Source organism: Bos indicus, chromosome 22, assembly GCF_029378745.1.
Source record: "Bos indicus isolate NIAB-ARS_2022 breed Sahiwal x Tharparkar chromosome 22, NIAB-ARS_B.indTharparkar_mat_pri_1.0, whole genome shotgun sequence".
In the NCBI taxonomy this organism is placed as follows: domain Eukaryota; kingdom Metazoa; phylum Chordata; class Mammalia; order Artiodactyla; family Bovidae; genus Bos; species Bos indicus.
In genome coordinates, this window is record NC_091781.1 from 55,754,492 (window position 1) to 55,774,408 (window position 19,917).

Sequence of the window (19,917 nt, forward strand, 5' to 3'; positions counted from 1 at the left end):
TCTGACCTAATGAGTCCTGTGTTGTTTCCTCCTCCCCAAACACTCCCGTTACACGGGGAAAGCTCTGCACAGGTCTGTTGCAGGCTCCTCACTCGAGTCACCTCCACGCACCCTCGTGGAAAATCAGGAGAAATGGAAGACACCCGGATCCAGGAAGATGCTGATGGGGACTCTCACCAGAGAAAACTGAGTGGGCGAGATGGAGCCGAGGCAGACAGAGCCAAACCTCCCGCCCTGACGAGGGGCCGCTGGTCCGCAGCACATGCACCACCTCTCAGGCCTCCGAGCCTCACAGACTGAACAGACCGCGGCTGAAGCTCTCAGGACAGCAGGGCCCAGAGGCACTGCATGTACAGAGACTCTTCTCATGCTAAGTCCTCAAATGCACTGGGTCCCCCTGGATAAACACGCAGCACATACATTTACAAAATCAAGGAAGTCGCATCCTGCAAACCGAGACATCTTCAAATTCAAGCAACAGGTCAAAGTAACAGACACCGTTCTGTCAAAAAGGACCATTTTATTCAACTAAACATAAAATAGATAAAAGCAAGCCAAAGTCAGGACGTTTTTCTCACCCATCCTTTCCACATTTTATGCAGTTTGAGTGAACTATAAACCACTGATTTCTTCAGACCTAAAAGAGAAAAGAAGAGAGAGTGAGAACATCGAGGCTCACTGAGTGGATGCTCACTGGAGGCGCCACGACGTTGGGACCGGAGGCTTGTCTTTGGAGTGGAGCCCAGCGGTGCTGACTGAGGGGTCTAGGAGACCCCAGGGACTGCCTTGACTGGAGAGAAAAGACTGATTTCGACATCTGCTGAAGCAGAAATGCAGATGCACAGGTGCCCGAGCTCGGGGCTGAGGGAGTCCTTTCAGTGAAGCACGTGTTGCAGCCTTTGAGTTTAGCATCACGTTCCCATCACCCTCTGCCTGGAGATGCTGGGTCCGCAGGCCCGACTCCCCAGCAATTGAGACGCTGCTCCTCCTGGTCTCACGGCACCTGTGCTGACGCCCAGCGAGGCACTCGTCACACTGTGCGGCGCTCACCTATCCTTCTGCCCAGCCCTGGAGCTCCCGGAGGACAGGGCCCTGTCCTGTTCACCCCCGTGTCCCCATCGCCTAGTGTGGCCCCAGCACAGGGCAGGTGCTCAGCAAACACTTGCCGTGATGGTGCAGATGCACCTCGATCGGCCGTCTGCCCCCAGCTACGGAGTCACAAGTGCCTGAGGAAATGGGAGGAAGGCACTCTGGGGTTTGTGGCAGACCACGCGGGCACTCTTGCCCGTCAGCCCTCATAGGAGCCTATCTGCAGACAGTGAGATCATGCAGTCTGTATTTCAGGGCATGGCTCAGAGATCCCAACGGTCTTTCTCACCCTGAGATCCAGACCGGGGTGTGTGTGGCAGGTGTGACACGCCGCGTGGGCACTGCTGACGAGGTCACAAGACCGGTTTCCCAGACTCCGCGCCCTGGGGTGTGAGCACTCTAGAAAACACCCGGCCATGTTACCTGGAGGCAGTTGAGTGCACTCAGGATCTTTTACAAGGCGACTGCAGGCAGGTAAAAAGGCAGGGTACCAGTAAAATCATTAGCGAACGCTTCTAGAAACCCTGGCCTTGCTTGTGCACTGAACGACAACTGCAGAACACCAGCCTCGTCAAGAAACACGCAGCCCCTTTCCCCGCCTCCACCTCTTTCTCCCTGGAGCAAACGCTCTGGTAAACCTCACCCACTAGAGTGCCAGGACAGGAAACACATTGTGTAAGGTGGTTTAGAATTCCAGCCAGAGCAGATCAAGACAGCCCTGCAGCTGCACACAGGCTCAAGGCAGTACCTGAGACACGGTTGGACAAGGAGATGTCGACACGAGGGTCCCAGCTCAGCTTCGCCAGCCTTGCGCGCAGACTCCCGGGAGCCTAACACCTAACTAAGGTGAGCATACCACCGCTCACGAGCGCCACCAGGAAGCCACTGTCTGCTGCCAGTGGAGAGAACCCCCCCTTAATTACAAAGTCTCTCCCTTCTACGGTTCTGCCAGAGACGTTCTCAGGTAATGGCTGGAAAGAGCCCTGCAATGGGAGTGAGGAGAACGGGGTGCTAGTCCCAGCTGGGCATGGCAACTCCCCATCTCCGGGGGTCGACTTCTTGGTCTGCCAAGTGACGGGCTGGACTACGGGGGTTCTCCAGCGAGGTGCCCACAGACAGGCTTCGAGGCCAGTCTGAGAACTCTCTCAAGTCACAGGGAGGTGTCTCTGTATGCGTGTCTCTGCAGACATGCGTTTTAGTGTTTTTGTAGGTCTGGAGTTTTAGTCAGATTCTCCCAGGGAGCCATATTGTGCAGATGGTTAAGATCCAAGAGATCAGAGTGAGGGATCTTTTTCACCTTAATATTCCAATTGCAACCAAAGCGAGGGACTAAACTTCATGAACCTGGAAGGGCAACATTTCCTAAAGAAGACACGAAAGCCTGCCAACCTTAAAGGACAAAACCGAAAAACTGGACTGAGTAAGGTTAAGGACTGCTCATCAAAGGACACCAGTGAGACAGTGAGACGACAGGCCCCCGAGTGGGCCAGTTTAGCATTCCACGTGTCCAGGGAAGGACCTGTACCCAGACTATGCAGGGAACTCAGTGCAGAGAAGGAAAGGCAGACAACTCAACAGAAAAATGTGCAAAAGCAGAACAGACACTTCACAGAAGAGGACATCCATGTAAGCGTGTGAACAAACACCCAGACTTCCTGGTCATCAGGAAAGTATAAGTGAAAACTCCAATACGACCCATCCACTCGCCTCCCAGAGGCCCGAGCATCAACAGGATACACTACCAAGCCTGGTCCCAGGGGCTCTGCAGCAGGACTCTGCGGCCGGGAGGGCCACCGGGACACTGGTCAGCCAGCATCCACCACTGCTGGACAGCTTCACGCTTTATGACCCAGTAATGCCACTTCTGGTGGCTCACATGGTGAAGAATCTGCCTGCAATGCAGGACATCTGGGTTCGATCCCTAGGTCAGGAAGACCCTCTGGAAAAGGAAACAGCAACCCACTCCAGTATTCTTGCCTGGAGAATCCTGTCGACAGAGGAGCCTGGCGGGCTACAGTCCACAGGGCCGCCAAGAGTCAGACATGACTGAGCGACTAGCACTTTTCATTTTTTCAATTCCACCCCTAAGAAGAGAATCAAGTGGGCCTTAGAAAGCATCACTACGAACAAAGCTAGTGGAGGTGATGGAATTCCAGATGAGCTATTCCAAATCCTGAAAGATGATGCTGTGAAAGTGCTGCACTCAATATGCCAGCAAATTTGGAAAACTCAGCGGTGGCCACAGGACTGGAAAAGGGCAGTGTTCATTCCAATCCCAAAGAAAGGCTATGCCAAAGAATGCTCAAACTACCGCACAATTGCACTCATCTCACACGCTAGTACAGTAATGCTCAAAAGTCTCCAAGCCAGGCTTCAGCAATATGTGAACCGTGAACTTCCTGATGTTCAAGCTGGTTTTAGAAAAGGCAGAGGAACCAGAGATCAAATTGCCAACATCCGCTGGATCATGGAAAAAGCAAGAGAGTTCCAGAAAAACATCTATTTCTGCTTTATTGACTATGCCAAAGCCTTTGACTGTGTGGATCACAATAAACTGTGGAAAATTCTGAAAGAAATGGGATCAGACCACCTGATATGCCTCTTGAGAAATTTGTATGCAGGTCAGGAAGCAACAGTTAGAACTGGACATGGAACACAGACTGGTTCCAAATAGGAAAAGGAGTTCGTCAAGGCTGTATATTGTCACCCTGTTTATTTAACTTATATGCAGAGTACATCATGAGAAACGTTGGACTGGAAGAAACACAAGCTGGAATCAAGATTGCCGGGAGAAATATCAATAACCTCAGATATGCAGATGACACCACCCTTATGGCATAAAGTGAAGAGGAACTCAAAGGCCTCTTGATGAAAGTGAAAGTGGAGAGTGAAAAAGTTGGCTTAAAGCTCAACATTCAGAAAACGAAGATCATGGCATCCAGTCCCATCACTTCATGGGAAATAGATGGGGAAACAGTGGAAACAGTGTCAGACTTTATTTTTCTGGGCTCCAAAATCACTACACATGGTGACTGCGGCCATGAAATTAAAAGACGCTTACTCCTTGGAAGGAAAGTTATGACCAACCTAGAGAGCATATTCAAAGGCAGAGACATTACTTTGCCAACAAAGGTTCATCTAGTCAAGGCTATGGTTTTTCCTGTGGTCATGTATGGATGTGAGAGTTGGACTGTGAAGAAGGCTGAGCGCCAAAGAATTGATGCTTTTGAACTGTGGTGTTGGAGAAGACTCTTGAGAGTCCCTTGGACTGCAAGGAGATCCAACCAGTCCATTCTGAAGGAGATCAGCCCTGGGATTTCTTTGGAAGGAATGATGCTAAAGCTGAAACTCCAATACTTTGGCCACCTCATGCGAAGAGTTGACTCATTGGAAAAGACCCTGATGCTGGGAGGGATTGGGGGCAGGAGGAGAAGGGGACAACAGAGGATGAGATGGCTGGATGGCATCACTGACTCGATGGACGTGAGTCTCAGTGAACTCTGGGAGTTGGTGATGGACAGGGAGGCCTGGCGTGCTGGGGTCGCAAAGAATCGGACACGACTGAGCGACTGATCTGATCTGAAGAAGAGAGCTAACAGAAAGGCACACCTTTGCTCACCCAAAGACAGGCACCAAGACATGACGAGCAGGACTCCTTGAAACAGCCCCAAACTGGAAGCACCTGGAAGCACCTGGACTCTGCTCCCTCCCCAGGGGACAGAGGTGCAGGTCTCCTCAATCAGCTCCTCTAAATCAGGCAGCTCCTTATTCACCTAAAGCTGGGCATAATAAACTCGGATGAGGATCCAAAGTCAGGATGTAGTTTTGAAAGCCACCGGAAATCTACCCCAACATATGGCTCCTCAGGTTTTCCTTCTGTTGACCTCCAGCCCGTTTCATGTGACCTACAGCAAAATCACTACACGCGTAAGACTATGAATTTCCTACGCGACCTTAAACTCACAAGTTCAGCAACAAACAAACTTCTCCAGGAAACAATGAGAGGCAGAGATGAGACCAGGTTGAGAGGGGTCCACCTTCCTATAATTCTGCATTTCAGATCTACAGGAGAGAAAATCAATAAGCCCTCAACATTCTTGCAATTAATTTCCAAACACAGTCACCTACATCTACAAAAAAAAAAAAAATCTCTTCTGAGGTGCTTTTATTTTTAAAACGTTCAGGTTTAAATGATAAATACATCACCAGAAGAACCTTCATTCTTATTCTTTTTATTGAAATAATAAGTTTGTATTACTGAAATATGGATGTACCAAAAAACGGGAATAAAATGCCTAGTCATAAGACATGAGAAGGAGAGCAGAGTCAGTGGCCCTTCCATCACATTCAGGAAATGTGAGGACAGATGTGAGGCGTGTGGAGTCTCTTTAGGAACAAGACTGAACCTGTTTTGGTGAAAGCTGAATCTTTTGAAGCTACAGAGGTTAAGTAGGTATTTGACCACCAAATTAGTTCTGATAGACCAGAAAATCAGACGGGGGGAAAAATAAAGCAAGAGATTTCGAAAATTAAACTTGCCATGCTCTCCTGTGTTCCCTCACCTCCAGGAAGGGCATCACCATCTCCCACTTCCTGAGTTATGAGCCTGGGAGCCGGGCCCCTCTCGGCGCCGTCTAAGCCCTGCCTGTTTCTGCCTCTCCCCACAGCCCTGGGTCAAGGCCTGCCTCCTCGCCAGGCTGGCCGTGGTGGGCTGACCGCTTTCCCAAGCAACAGCGGCACATCCCTCCGAGCTGCTCGCCAGTCTCCTGCGGCAGCAGTCTTCCGACGATCCTCCAGGGGGCTTCCCTCCGCCCTCACTGAAACTCTGGATTCCCTTTTAGATTTTTAAGGGCTTTCCCCTGTCTGGCTCCTGCTTGCTTCTCAGTCAAATCTACTAACCCCAGACCCATTTCTCTCCAAGCCCCCAACTCCAGCCCAAACAGTTCCACCTCCCTCCACTCAGATTATAAACATGAGCAGCTGCAGCTCTGTTAGCAGGTTGAGTTGCAATACCATCTGTTGCTGCGGTGAAGGGAGGAGCAGGCCAGGAGCGGGGAACTCAACAGTGTCCACTCACCTGAGCTGTTGCCCTGAGACCCTGACGAGAATCGGGCCACTCCACTAACAGCACAGTCTAAGAAGTCGGCGTTACTTCTCCTGTAACCAACTCCCAGGCTAAAGGGAAAGAGAGTGTTTGGTTTTGTAAGGAGTTCTGTGCTCACCCTGGAGCGTGGAGGCATCTGATGGTAGGGGAATCTCAGAGAACGAGTAACACAGAGGGCCAGACCACTCGGGACATGTGCCGCGCCACCCGTCACCACCCCCGGGAAGGGCGCCCTCCCCGCTGCCATGGACACCTGGCTTCCACTTTGTTGAGCAAGAGAGCGATACTCAGATCCAGACTCACTCGAGTCTATCCAGCACCTACGAGTGCTTTATAAAGGACATACTGGGCGATCCCAGAACACACCGAGAGCTGCGTTATTAGCATCCTCTCCATTTCAAAGAAGAAAGAAAGGCTGGTTACCATCCCAAGGTTACAGAGCAAAGGCATGAACCACAACTTCAAGCCAGTCTTCTGAATGCAACCTTAGCTTAGCTCTCCTTGACCTTAACAGTACCGGAATACAGAAGTTCTTCACGAGCTAGGGAGACCCTGCCTTCTTACTTGCAGAGGGGAGGAGTGGTAATGGCTACAAAGGAGGAAAAGCGCAGCCAAGTACGCTGGGGTCTCCTGGCCCGGCAGGTGACACGTTCGCTGGCTGAAGACTGCACAGAGGCAGGACTCTGGAGCATTCTGGAAGAGGGACCCAGAAAAGCCGGGTGGAATGACAGCCGTGACGATGACAGCAGGAGGACTTCTAAGAGCGGCACGCAGGGGCTGGGGTCCTGCAGCTTGCTGTGAAGTCAGAGGACAGGGAAAGAGCAAATCAGCCACCCAGGGCCTAAGGCTGCTAGTTTGGTCCAACTGAGGACCTGGGAAGGAGTGAATGCTAGCTGAACGTGACAGTGCAAGGGGGCAGGTTCTAAAGAGAGGTCAGGGAACTTCTTGGTAATGAGACCAAAGCGGAAAGACCAGGAGCCGTGCCAGACACTTTTATATGTCCTAAGGTAGAGTTTTCACAACCCAGTGAGACAAGAATTGTCCCTATGAAATGAAAACTCAGAAAAAGTAGGCAACTTACCCAAGTCACAGCAGTTAAGCTGGGATTTGAACCCAAGTCTCTGGGGCTCACAAACCCCTGCCCCTGGCCTGGGCCGCCTCCAGCGCGGCCCTCCACCACCATAAAGCAGAGGAGCAGGGCCCGGGGTGCAAACCTGGAGGGCATGAAGGAACGCACACCACGTCTCACAGGGCCTGCAGCCCAGTGCAGGCTGCAGACATCCTGTCACTCGGGTTCCACAACCCAAGCAGGCGCCTTCAGAGGCAGAGGCAGGCAAGCCGCGACCCGGGGAGTTGTCGGGGAGCAGCTGAGCACTCAGCCAGCGGCAATCTGGGCTTCGGGAGCCGTGAGGGGATACCTACTGCCCTCTGCTGGCGACCAGGAAGAACAAGCGGAAAGAGGACTCAAGAGTCATTTCAGGCTGAAGGGTCAAGAGATGATGAGGATGGATTTTTAAAAACCTTTTATTCGAGATAAATTCAAGACAGCATAATATGCTTGCACGTATCTTTACCTAACTTCAACAACGTATCAACTCATGGCCAATCTTGAGTTACCACCCCACCCATATGCACTTCCTTCCAACGTGTCTTCTTTCCTTCTTTCACCTTTTCATCTTATAGTTGAGCACAGCCGATTAACAAGGTTGTGAGAGTTTCAGGTGGACAGCAATGGGACTCAGCCCAAACGTTTTTCTTCTGAAGCAAATCTCAGACATTGTCATTTCATCTGCAAATCTTTTAGTATGTGTTTCTTAAGAAAGATTTATTTATTTGGCTGCACAGGAGTCTTAGTTGTGGCATGCAGAATTTTCAGTTGCAACACATGGGATCTAGTTCCCTAAGACGTGAACCTGGGCCTCTGGCATTGGGAGCACAGAGTCTCAGCCACTGGACCACCAGGCAAGTCCCTTAGTATGTATTCCCAAGGAAAATGATTGTTTAACCCCATAACACCATCATTATCATGACTAAAAAAAGAATAAATCCAGTAGCTCCTTATAGCATAGGAAGCCATAAATAAAGAGCCAAAGCGTCCAGCCTCACCCAAGGAGGACCACAGTGAGGGAGCTGCAATCATGCAAAACACAGAGTGACAGCCTGAGCCACCCACACAAAAGAAAGCAACTCAACTTCAGCCTGGCCAGGATAAATCAGCAAGAAAGCAGATTAAATATTTTAACTGGAAACACAAAGCCATGCACCCCTGCGTGGCAGGAAAGTCTTCAGCCGAGTGGATCTGGCACCTGAGAAACTAAACTTCTGCTGATGGGCTGAACCTCCTGAAGGTTCAGGAGGATGAAGCCTGGCTGTGTCCCCAGGCTGCTGGGGTGAGGCATGAGGAGGCGTGACGGTGCAGTCGCCTGGCAGTCTCCACCCAGGGGTGAGAATCAGGCTGGACGATCACGCCCTTCTGCAGGTTCCCTCTGTGCGTTTATCCCCTGCACTGCGAGCCCCTATGTCTGTGCCTGTCTCCTTTTCTAGAGGGTGAAGCCCCTGAAGGCAGGATGGTGTCGTGTTCACCTTGTAGTATCCTGCGTGGTGAGCACCTGAGGGACGCTAGGTGGACGGCTGATAAAGAGAGACTGAGTGAGAAAAGTCTGGCATCTGACAACACAAATGGTAGCAAGGATGGGGAAAGGGAAAAACTCATTTACCACAGGGTCAAGGTTAACTGGTAACCCACTTTGGCAATCTGACAGTATCCAAAGATACGTTCAAATGCTTAAGCCCATAAAGCAAGAACAGGATGTTTCAAATTTCAAAAAAAAGAATATTCTGAGAACAAAAAAAGTAGAGATGCTAGAAATTAAAATAGCAAAAATAAAACAACAATAGAAAAGCTGGAAACTATAGTCAAGAAAGCAAAGCAAAAGAACAAAGAGATAAAAAAAAAAAAGAAAAAACCCAAAGGACTCGTCTCAGAGGTCCAATATTTGAGTAAAAGGAGTTCCAGCAAGAGAAGAGAGAAAACAGATGGGAAGAAAGAATACATTTTTCCTATATCCTCATACTCTGAGTTTCCAAACTGGGCAAGGAGTGTCCAGTATAACAGATAAAAACAGACTCACATCAAAATATACCACTGAGAAACCTCAGAGCCCTTAAGGAAAAAGACCTAAAAGGCTTCCAGAAGGAGCATACACAAAGGATTAAGAATCAGAATGGCTTTGGACCTCAACAGCAATCAGAGAAGTGAGAAGATAACCAGAGCAATGACACCAGAATTCTAAAGGACAGTTACTTCCAATCACCACCAGCCTAAGTCTCAGTCAGTCAGCTGGGAGGGTGACTAAAGACAGACCTGGCCACACACGGGCTCCAAATCTGCCTCCCTGGCACCCCTCCCAGAAAGTGCCTGGACGGTGTGCTTCACCAAAGTGAGGCTGTGCACCACGAGAATCAGAGACGTGAGACACAAGGGTCTCTCCCATGAGACAGGTGATGACAACTCCATGGGAAAAGAAAGGTGTGCAGGGAAGGAAAAGTGTATCAGGTGGCTCAGCGATGAATCACAGTAACACAGCCAGACAACGGAAACAAGAAGACTTCGTCAAAGCTATGACACAACCATTGAGCACAGAGAGAGGGATGGAGGGATGGATGGATGGACGGACGTACTGATGTACGGACGTGTATGTGTGTCTGTGTGTGTGTGTCTCTGTGTGTGTGTATGTGGTGGGGTAGCTGAATTCATAGATGCTGGCTAAAATTAAAAAGGAGAAGCAGCAATACCAGCTTATTATCCAGAGAACCAGCAGTGAAAACATAAATAAACCGGCAGGAGAGTCAGCTGGGGTTGTCTTTGGAGAGGAACAGCAGGGGGGCAGGGCAAGGTACTGCTGTTTTTGCAACAATATCATGAGTAACTTTCAAAGATATAACACCTCCAGGGAAACCCTGCACATACGGAGTACCTGGGCAGCCAAGCCTTCCAGCAGCACCTCAGGCCCCCAGATTACAGCACCGTCTGCCGTTCTGTATGTTACTGCCATGTCCTAGGTTATTACCAGCAAAATCCAGCATCTGACAAGTACTTGAAGGATACAGATAAAGCTTTACATTTTAACCCGGAGCGCTGAGGCTGCTCAATCCAGCAGGTATGTTAAGTTTGGATTTTTAAAAATTCTTACCGGCAGTGAAAATGCCTTTGGTGCTCTGTCTCATACTGGAAGGTCTCACAATTGCGGCGAGCCCTGTGAGAAAAAAACCAGCAATGATGCCAAAAAGGCCAGATGTTAGTCATCTTAACACTTTAAAAACTTGAAACTAAATATTCATTCCAGCTATCCAATAACACCAGCAACTCGATCTCTGTCCTGGTGTCAGAGCGACTAAGGAAAAGGGTTATCAGGACGGACGGCCAGGAGACCTGAGCTGCCAGCTGTGTCACCGACCAGCTGTGTGAAGCCAAGAAAATGAGCGCCCCCTCTGGGTCTGGACCGCCTCATCTTACAACCCGCAGGGAGGAGGGGGTTAGGTGACCCTTGAAGGTCATTTTTTCACTTTAAACCTGCTTAAGCCTGCTGGCTCTCAATTCCAAGATGTGAGAAGACTGGGGGGAAAAAACAAACACCAAACACCACACGTTTCTGCGGAGGCAGCTCATCCTGCAACCACGCAGAGCACTCCTCAGTGAGGATGGTGAGGGGCCCTTCAGGCCCTCAGAAGGGCAGCAGAGCTCACTCCATGGCCAGCACCACGCTAAGAAGAAAACAACTGGAGACGGGCCTCCACGTGTATCTTCAGGAGAGGCGCCCGACGCCCTAAGCACACGCGCTGCTCTACCCGCTGGGCAGCCTTGCCTCGCAGCACCGCCATGGTGACCTGCATCCTGCCAGGCCCGGCTGCTCCCTGGGGAAGCTCAGCAGAGAAGGGTGAGCCAATTCATAATGATCTCCTTACTGTCTGAACCTGTAAATACCTGTAACACCTCAAACACCTCAGAAGGCAGCGAACCTCTGAAGCTCAGGCTCAGATTTGGGGTTCACCCTAGGGAGGATTTTGGTACATACTGGGGATAATGTGTGAAACATTTCGGGTGCTGGACCTAGTGCATACAACATGAGACACACCGAGGGGGCATGGGCCCAGGAGAGTGGTGTTCTTGATGTTGCAAGAGCATTAAACACATCACCAGTCTCCTCCTTCCTCAGACCACCATGGAGAACAAAGCCACGTCTTTGCAATAACTCCTAAAAGTTATGCTCTTGGACCAAAAGAATCATTGTTTTCCTCTCTAAAGTGATTTAGGACTGAGGGATCTAAAAATAGAAGGAATTTCAGCACCCTACTTCAAATGAATGAGAATTTAGGCTGGGAAAAACCCCAGACTGTCAGCGCTTTCTTCTTCCTAGAGGCAATCTCTCTCCATCTCTAGGCTAGAAAGAAGAAAGAAGCCGTCTCAGCCACGAAGTTTGCCTCCCTCCTCCCGCTACCCCCGGCCAGCACCTCCTCCCTGTCAGATTCATGTACATACCTAGACGCACCACGTCGCCACAGTCGGGGTCATGAGCAACTTGTAATAAAGTCTCTTCCACGTCTCTGTTTTTTCCAGGAGGGTCCATAATATGATTTATTTGCTGCTGTAAGGTTTTGGGCAATGTCATTAGCTGAGTGAATTGTCCTTCTGGGCTTTTATCGATCTAAGGGGGAAAAAAAAAGTTGATGCCTATGGAAGTACTTTGATTGCTATAAATATTCAAAGACACAAGGCTTCTCCTTAAAACCACACAAAGCGAGTATGAACTCACGTTCTAGACTAGGCAGTGTGCTAAGGAGACTCTCCTTTCTGAAACTGAATGCCTGAATGTTAAGGAGTCTCAGCTCCTTCAAACAAGCCAATCCTTTTCCTAGAATATTCTGTTTGTACCTAAGAAGAGAAATTTCTTTCAAGAATCAATTTGTGACTCTCAGTTTAAAAAATTTTTTCTATTTGTCCTAAATCCAGTAGTTAAGGAAAGTGAAGATTCAGGTAAAGCTGACACCCCAGCAAATCAAACACTCATCTTAAACACAGGGACAGATTAACATGCCAGGATCACACAGCCAGTCAGAGAGCAGGATCTAAACTTGCGTCTCCTGTCTGAACTGTAGGAATAAACTGATGACAGAGACCAACCTTTATTCACCTTTAATCCCCTGGCACATAGTAGGTACTGAAAAAACAGTGGCTGAATAAGTGGATGAATAACTGTACCAATAAATCTTAGTTGTCATTATTTCTTAAACAACAGTAAGTTACACCAATGGTTTTTGATCCTAATGTATTCTAAAATATATCAAGTTTAAAGACAAACACAGAAATAAAACATATGTAAAACTATGCATTAGACTTTACTTGGACACCTTCGGATCAAAATTTAGCCACAGAGCTGGGTCCACACCCAGCTTCCCTAACTCCTAGTCTAATATACTTTACTTCATGGAACTAAATTTTTCCAAAATCGTATAAACACCGACTGCCTGCTAAGGTGAGAAGCAGTGTCAGTGCCCTCAACAGCTCATCACATTATTCTCCCAGTAACAATGTCCTGTGTTATTTTAACAAGTGTTTAGGTTTTAACTTGAAGAGAACAGTAAGAAACAAAATTAGACAAACTAATGTATTCAATTTTAGATTCAGATTTCTCAGATATGACCATCTTTCTTAATAATCAGAATTCACACACTCTACCATTTTTTTCATTAAACAAATATTTATTGAGTACATGCCTAATATCTGGATTTTCGAGTTTTATCTATAAAGTCTTTGCAGAAAAGAATAAAATGCTATTAATTAGAGGCTCCACTAAGGTGAAGGGTTTCTTTAACCTAAATGTTTCATATTAATCATTGACATTTTCCTAAATTCACAGGATTCAATCTCTACTTATCTTTCACTAGATAAATGACCCAAAAATGTGAATATCCTGTAAAATATGCTAGAAATGACGTTTATAGACTCATATTTTGGGGCCGAGTATTGAGATTAGTCAATAGGATCTTATATTTCTCTAAGTCTTTACCTATGAAACTTCCAGGAATTTTAGAGATGCCAAAATGGCTTGAGTAATATGAGGAATCAGAAAATAGCATTTGCCACTGCTTTCTCTGGAGGAAACAAATGCACTGGAGTTTCTGCTTCAAAGTATGTGTTTAAAAACAAAATAATTAGGTGACATGTTCAAAGAAGTTGCAAAATTCTAATCATCCCTACTCGTTAGTTCTCATTAAAACACGAATGTGAAAGCAGTTAAATTATGAGTCACATTGCATTTGAACAGCAGATATGGAAAAGACCACCTGTTGTACGACTCCATCTACAAAAGTATCTGGAACAAGCAAATCCATGGAGCAGAGAGTAGCTTAGTGGCTGCCTGGGGGAGGGGAAGCTAGGGACTGCTAACGGCAATGGAGTTTCTCTTCGGAGTGATGAAAATATTCTACAATTAGATAGTGGTGATGGTTGCACACCTCTGTGAAGAGACTAAAAACCACCAAGTTTTATGCTATGTAAATTGTATCTCAATAAGGCTGATGTTTTTAAAAAGCAGATACAGTCATATGGCAGCAGCTGCTGTGCTGTACCAATCAGATCCTGCTTCAAGGCCAAGGTACTCACTCCGCTACCTGCTGGGAACGTTGGCTGACTCCTTCTCTCAGAGTCCCTCCTAGAACTGGCTACAGCCAAGGGAGCTGCCTCTTTCCAAAGACTGGAAAATGCAGGGGTTTGAAGGCCTGGCCTCCTTCCTCCAAGTGGGGATAGCTCAGAAGAGCCATCAAGTTCCACGGTGCCAGCACACGATCAATCAGATGATGTCTTCATTTCAAAACTCCCCAAACCTGATCCTACACAACTGGTACCAAGAGTAGTCCTAGAAAGCATACTCTTCAGATGGCGCGTTGGAGCTGTCCCGATGGAGAAGGCCAGGTGGAAGTCTCTGAAGCTGCCATTCTCACCCTCTGGTCAAAAGAGCAATGAAAAAAGAAAACCACATCCCAGGAGAAATGGCAAAGACTGATGTCACACGTAGACCTAAAGGATACAGGGTGCAATGTTTCACTGTATATGTCAACCTGGCTGGGCTACACGGCCCAGTTGCTCGGTCAAACTTTAGTTCAGATGTTACTGTAAAGGCATCTTTTTAGATGCAATTCACACCAAAGCCAGCAGACACTGAATAGCAGAAGACCCCCTTTAATGTGGACAGACCTCATCCTGTCAGTTGAAGACCTTGTGAAGAAAGACTAAACTTTCCTGAGGCAGAAGGTCTGCCTCCAGACTGCCCTTGGACTCAAGAGAACAGCAGACTCGTCCCTGGGTCTCCGGCTTGACCTGCAAATTTCAAACTTGCCGACCCTCACAATGCAGCGAGCTAATTATTTTGTGTCATCTCATGTTGGTCCACTACATCAAGGACACGTTGCTGCTGTCACCTGGTGAGTAGTAAGGGGCAAGGACAGTGGCGGCCTTGGTAGCTGTATGCACTCCAAAGGGTAAAAGAGGAACTCCATGAAGTCTGAGGAGCCCAACGCAGCAGGGAAGTCTTCAGGGGTCAAGAGATCTGGAGTATGCTGGGACATCCTCGCCAAAGTAAAAACAACTGAGGAAATCTCTACCTCTCATCACTAAGGAAGAAGTGCGCTGACAGGCCTCTTCAGGTTTCGAGGAAAAATAAGGCAGACATACAACAAGAACAGAATGCGATATATATATATATGAAAAAAGAACATTCAGAGGAAAATAAAAATTCAACAGATCTGCTGGAAGATCAATTCAAAAAATTATTCTGGAAAGCAGAACAAAAAAAAATAAAGAAACAGGAATGAGGGGGAAAAAAACCAGACAAGGAGGTCCAACAACTAATAGGAATTCTAGAAAAAAAAATGAAGACAATGGATATGAAGGAATGGTAGAAGAGAATTTCATTACAGAAATGAAAAAATCATTTCCTAGAATTGAGCATCGTGCATTTCCAGAACAGAGTCACAAAGTGCCAGAATAATATGAAAAAACCATGGGAATTTCCTGAAGGCTCAGTGGTGAGTGCACTTCCACTGCAGGGGGCACAGGTTCCATCCCTGGTCAGGGAACCAAGATCCCGCAAGATGTGTGGTGTGGCCGAGCAAAACACAATGATAGCAACAATGATGAAAAAGCATACACAAGGCAAAGGCAAATCATCATGAAATTTAAGAATACTGGAAAAAAAGGAAAAAACACTAAATAGTATCAGAGAGATAAAAGATCACATCCAAAGGATAGGGAATCTGAATACTGTTGGACCTTTCTTTTTTTTTTTAATATGTTGGCTGCGCCCCAGAGCATGTGGGACCCTAGTTCCCCAACCAGGGGTCAAATCCATGTAGGTCAAATCTCTGCATTGCAAGGTGGACTTTTAACCAGGGGACCACCAGGGAAGCCCCTGTTGGACTTTCTAGTGCAACAGAAGAAACTAGAAGAAATAAAGCCATGACTTAAAAACTGCTGAGGGAAAATTACTTCCAGCCTAGAATCTGATGTCTAACCTAAACTCATCCATCAGTTTAAGGGTAGAATTTCCAGATGTATAGGATCTCAAAAAATTTACCTCTTTCACAAGTACACATTTTAGTACTTAAAAGTATAAACTGTGAAAAAGGAAAAGTTCAAGAAAACCAAAAATTAGCAAAAGGAGAGGGGAAAAAATTCTCAGGTGATAATGAAACAAAGCTCCAGAGAAGAGCTGTGCAGCGTGTCTAGAAAGCACCCAGTCATGAAAGGAACGGGGGACTCAGGACTCCAGGAAGAATGTCCCCAGGAAAAGCAAGAAACAGAGAAAACACCTGATGTGTTTGTCTACAATGTAAGATGTTTCATAGATCTGTAGGAGAGTTTGAGGGTGAATTAGTTACAGGTATGTACAAAATACAAGACCTTCTAGAACCAACATCAAAAGAAGATGTCTTTTCCATCATAGGGGACTGGAATCCAAAAGTAGAAAGGCAGGAGATAGCTGGAGTAACAGGCAAGTTTGGCCCTGGAGTACAAAATGAAGCAGGGCAAAGGCTAAAAGAGTTTTGTCAAGAGAACACACTGGTCATGGCAAACATCCTCTTCCAACAAAATAAGACGACGACTCTATACATGGACATCACCAGACCGTCAATACCGAAGTCAGATGGATTATATCCTTTGTAGCCAAAGATGAAGAAGCTCTATACAGTCAGCAAAACCAAGATCTGGAGCTGACTATGGCTCACATCATCAGCTCCTTGTTGCAAAATTCAGACTTAAATTGAAGAAAGTAGGGAAAATCACTAGGCCATTCAGGTATGACCTAAATCATCTTTTATGATTATACAGTAGAAGTAAGAAATAGATTTAAGGGACTAGATCTGATAGACAGAGTGCCTGAAGAACTATGGACAGAGGTCTGTAACACTGTACAGGAGGTGGTGACCAAAACCATCCCCAAGAAAAATAACTGCAACAAAGCAAAATGGTTGTCTGAGGAGGGCTTACAAATAGCTGAGAAAAGAAAAGAAGCGAAAGGCAAAAGATAAAGGGAAAGATATACCCATCTGAATGCATAGTTCCAAAGAATAGCAAGGAGAGGTAAGAAAGCCTTCCTCAGTGATCAATGCAAAGAAATAGAGGAGAACAACAGAATGGGAAAGACTAGATATCTCTTCAAGAAAATTAGAGATACCAAGGGAACATTTCATCCAAAGATGGGCACAATAAAGGACAGAAATGGTAAGGAACTAGAAGCAGAGAGACTAAGAAGAGGTGGCAAGAAAAAAAAAAAGAAGAGGTGGCAAGAACACATGGAAGAACTGTACAAGAAAGGTTTTAATGACCCAGATAACCCAGACCATGGTGTGGTCACTCACCTAGAGCCAGACCTCCTGGATGTGAAGTCAAGTGGGCCTTAGGACGCATTATAACAAACAAAGCTAGTGGAGGTGATGGAATTCCAGCTGAGCTATTTCAAATCCTAAAAGGTGATGCTGGTAAAGTGCTACACTCGATATGCCAGCAAATTTGGAAAACTCAGAAGTGGCCACAGGACTGGAAAAGGTCAGTTTTCATTCCAATCCCAAAGAAAGGCAACACCAAAGAATGCTCAAACTACTGCACAATTGCACTCATTTCACACGCTAGCAAAGTAATGCTCAAAATTCTCCAAGTGAGGCTTCAACAGTACCTGAACCAAGAACTCCCAGGTGTTCAAGGTGCATTTAGAAAAGGCAGAGGAGCCAGATATCAAATTGTCAACATCTGTTGGATCATAGAAAAAGCAAGAGAATTCCAGAAAAACATCCACTTCTGCTCCATTGACTACACTAAAGCCTTTGACTGTATGGATCACAACAAACTGTAGAAAATTCTTAAACAGATGGAAATACCAGACCACCTTACCTGCCTCCTAAGAAATCTGTATGCAGGTCAAGAAGCAACAGTTAGAACCAGACATGGACCAACGGATTGGTTCAAAATTGGGAAAGGAGTATGTCAAGGCTGTATATTGTCACCCTGCTTATTTAATTTATATGCAGAGTACATCATGAGAAACGCTGGGCTGGATGAAATACAAGCTGGAATCAAGACTTCTGGGAGAAATATCAATAACCTCAGATATGCAGATGACACCACCCTTATGGCAGAAAGTGAAGAGGAACTAAAGAGCCTCTTGATGAAAGTGAAAGAGGAGAGTGAAAAAGCTGGGTTAAAATTCAACATTCAAAACACTAAGATCATGGCATCCCATCCCATCACTTTCTGGTAAATAGGGAAACAATGGAAACAGTGACAGACTTTATTTTCTTGGGCTCCAAAATCACTGTAGATGGTGACTGCAGCCATGAGATTAAAAGATGCTTGCTCCTTGGAAGAAAAGCTATGACAAACCTAGACAGCATATTAAAAAGCAGAGACATTACTTTGCTGACAAAGGTCCGTCTAGTCAAAGCTCTGGCTTTTTCAGTAGTCATGTAGAGATGTGAGAGTTTGACCATAAAGTAGGCTGAGCACCGAAGAACTGATGCTTTTAAGCTGTGGTGCTGGCAAAGACTCTTGAGAGTCCCCTGGACTGCAAGGAGATCAAACTAGTCCATCCTAAAGGAAATCAGTCCTGAATATTCATTGGAAGGACTGATGCTGAAGCTAGAGCTTTAATACTTTCATCATGTGATGTGAAGAACCGGCTCATTGGAATAGACTCTAATGCTGGGAAAGACTGAGGGCAGGAGGAGAAGGGGGTTGGCAGAGGATGAGATGGTTGGATGGCATCACTGACTCAAGGCATGTGAGTCTGAGTAAATTCAAGGAAGCTCAAACAGTGAAGGGCAGGGAAGCCTGGAGTGCTGCAGTCCATGGGGTCGCAAAGAGTCAGACATGACTTAGCAAATGAACAACAACAATGAGAAAACCAAGAAAGTCAGAACAAATGGACTGATTAACTCCAAGAAAAACAAAGTTGTACAGGAAACTAAATTTCACAGTAGTATATCTCAGCAATGAAAAAAGCCAGTTGTCCTAATAAAGTAAATATTGACTATTAATTTAAAATTATATAATAATTATTATACATGCATGCTCAGTCACCTCAGTTGTGTCCAACTCTTTTCAATTCCATGGACTATAGCTGTCTAGGCTCCTCTGTCCATGGGATTCTCCAGGGAAGACTACTGGAGTGGGTTGCCATGCCCTCCTCCAGGGGATCTTCCTGATCCAGGGCTCGAACTCAGGTCTACTGCATTGCAGGTGGATGGATTCATTTTCCCAGATGGGCCATCTGGGAAGCCCATGTAATAACTATATATGGAGCATAGGTGAGTGGTGGTGGGGAGAGACAGGGAGAGAAAGAGATAGAGCATGAAAGAGTGTGTGTGTGTGGATGGAGTGCATGAGAGTAAAAAAACCTCACGTTCCATGAAAAGATAACAAAAAAAGTACAAAACTTTTTTAAAAATCAAGAAATAACAGTCAAATCATTTTACTTGTAAATATGGAAGTAAACACCAGAAGAATCAGTGAAGGAGATGAGACCAGTTGCTCTGGGAAGTAGCACAGACAAGTAGGAAGCTGTGCAGCACGGAACTGCTGTTTTTTGTTCAAAACCTTGGGGTATCACCTGGGTTTTAAAGTGTGCAGGCATCACTTTGAGAAAAGTAAAAATTAAAAACAAAAAACCTCAATCTAAAGCAAACACGGCAAAATCTGTTAAACTGAGTGGTGGGTTTTCTGGGCATTCATGGTGTATTCTCCAATGTTACATTCAAAATAATTCCTAGTTTTTAAAGTTGCCTTTCAGTTCTAGAAATACCATTAATTTGTTATTCAACATGATATTAATTGCTTGTATTAGTTGGAAAAGAAAGAGCATTAAAAAAGTAGAATGGTGTTATCTTAAAGATAAAAAAACCATGAATCTTATAGTTAAAAAAATCTTAAATCCAAGTTACATTTCTCAAAGGAGGGGCTCTTCTTTATTTTCAAAAAATTTAGTATTTTTTTGCCTTGAAAGAAAGTTTTGTCTGCTATGTCAAAAGAAAAGTCCCAAGACACAATACGTATAACAAGTGGGGGAAAAACAAGCTTCAGAATAACATATATGAATACATTTATGTAAAATAAAACCAAATGAAAAAGACCAAGCCACTTCCTACATGTCTATACATGTACAAATACACACAGA

The 19,917-nt window shown here is 46.1% G+C and overlaps 1 protein-coding gene across 2 annotated transcripts in view; it reads right to left on the reverse strand.

The window, feature by feature from the left end:
- Window positions 1–500: 500 nt before the first annotated feature.
- Window positions 501–19,917, reverse strand: part of TAMM41 (TAM41 mitochondrial translocator assembly and maintenance homolog) — a 52,442-nt gene continuing 33,025 nt past the window's right edge. The window contains exons 6-8 of one of the 2 annotated variants that reach the window (XM_019985031.2): window positions 11,733–11,838; window positions 10,387–10,449; window positions 501–637 (exon numbers count right to left, since the gene is read on the reverse strand). In XM_019985031.2, the coding sequence (XP_019840590.1) occupies window positions 561–637; window positions 10,387–10,449; window positions 11,733–11,838 (246 nt within the window). In that variant the 3' untranslated portion in view covers window positions 501–560. Of the gene's footprint in view, window positions 638–10,386; window positions 10,450–11,732; window positions 11,899–19,917 lie in introns of both variants that reach the window. The other variant, XM_019985030.2, reaches the window with a different exon arrangement.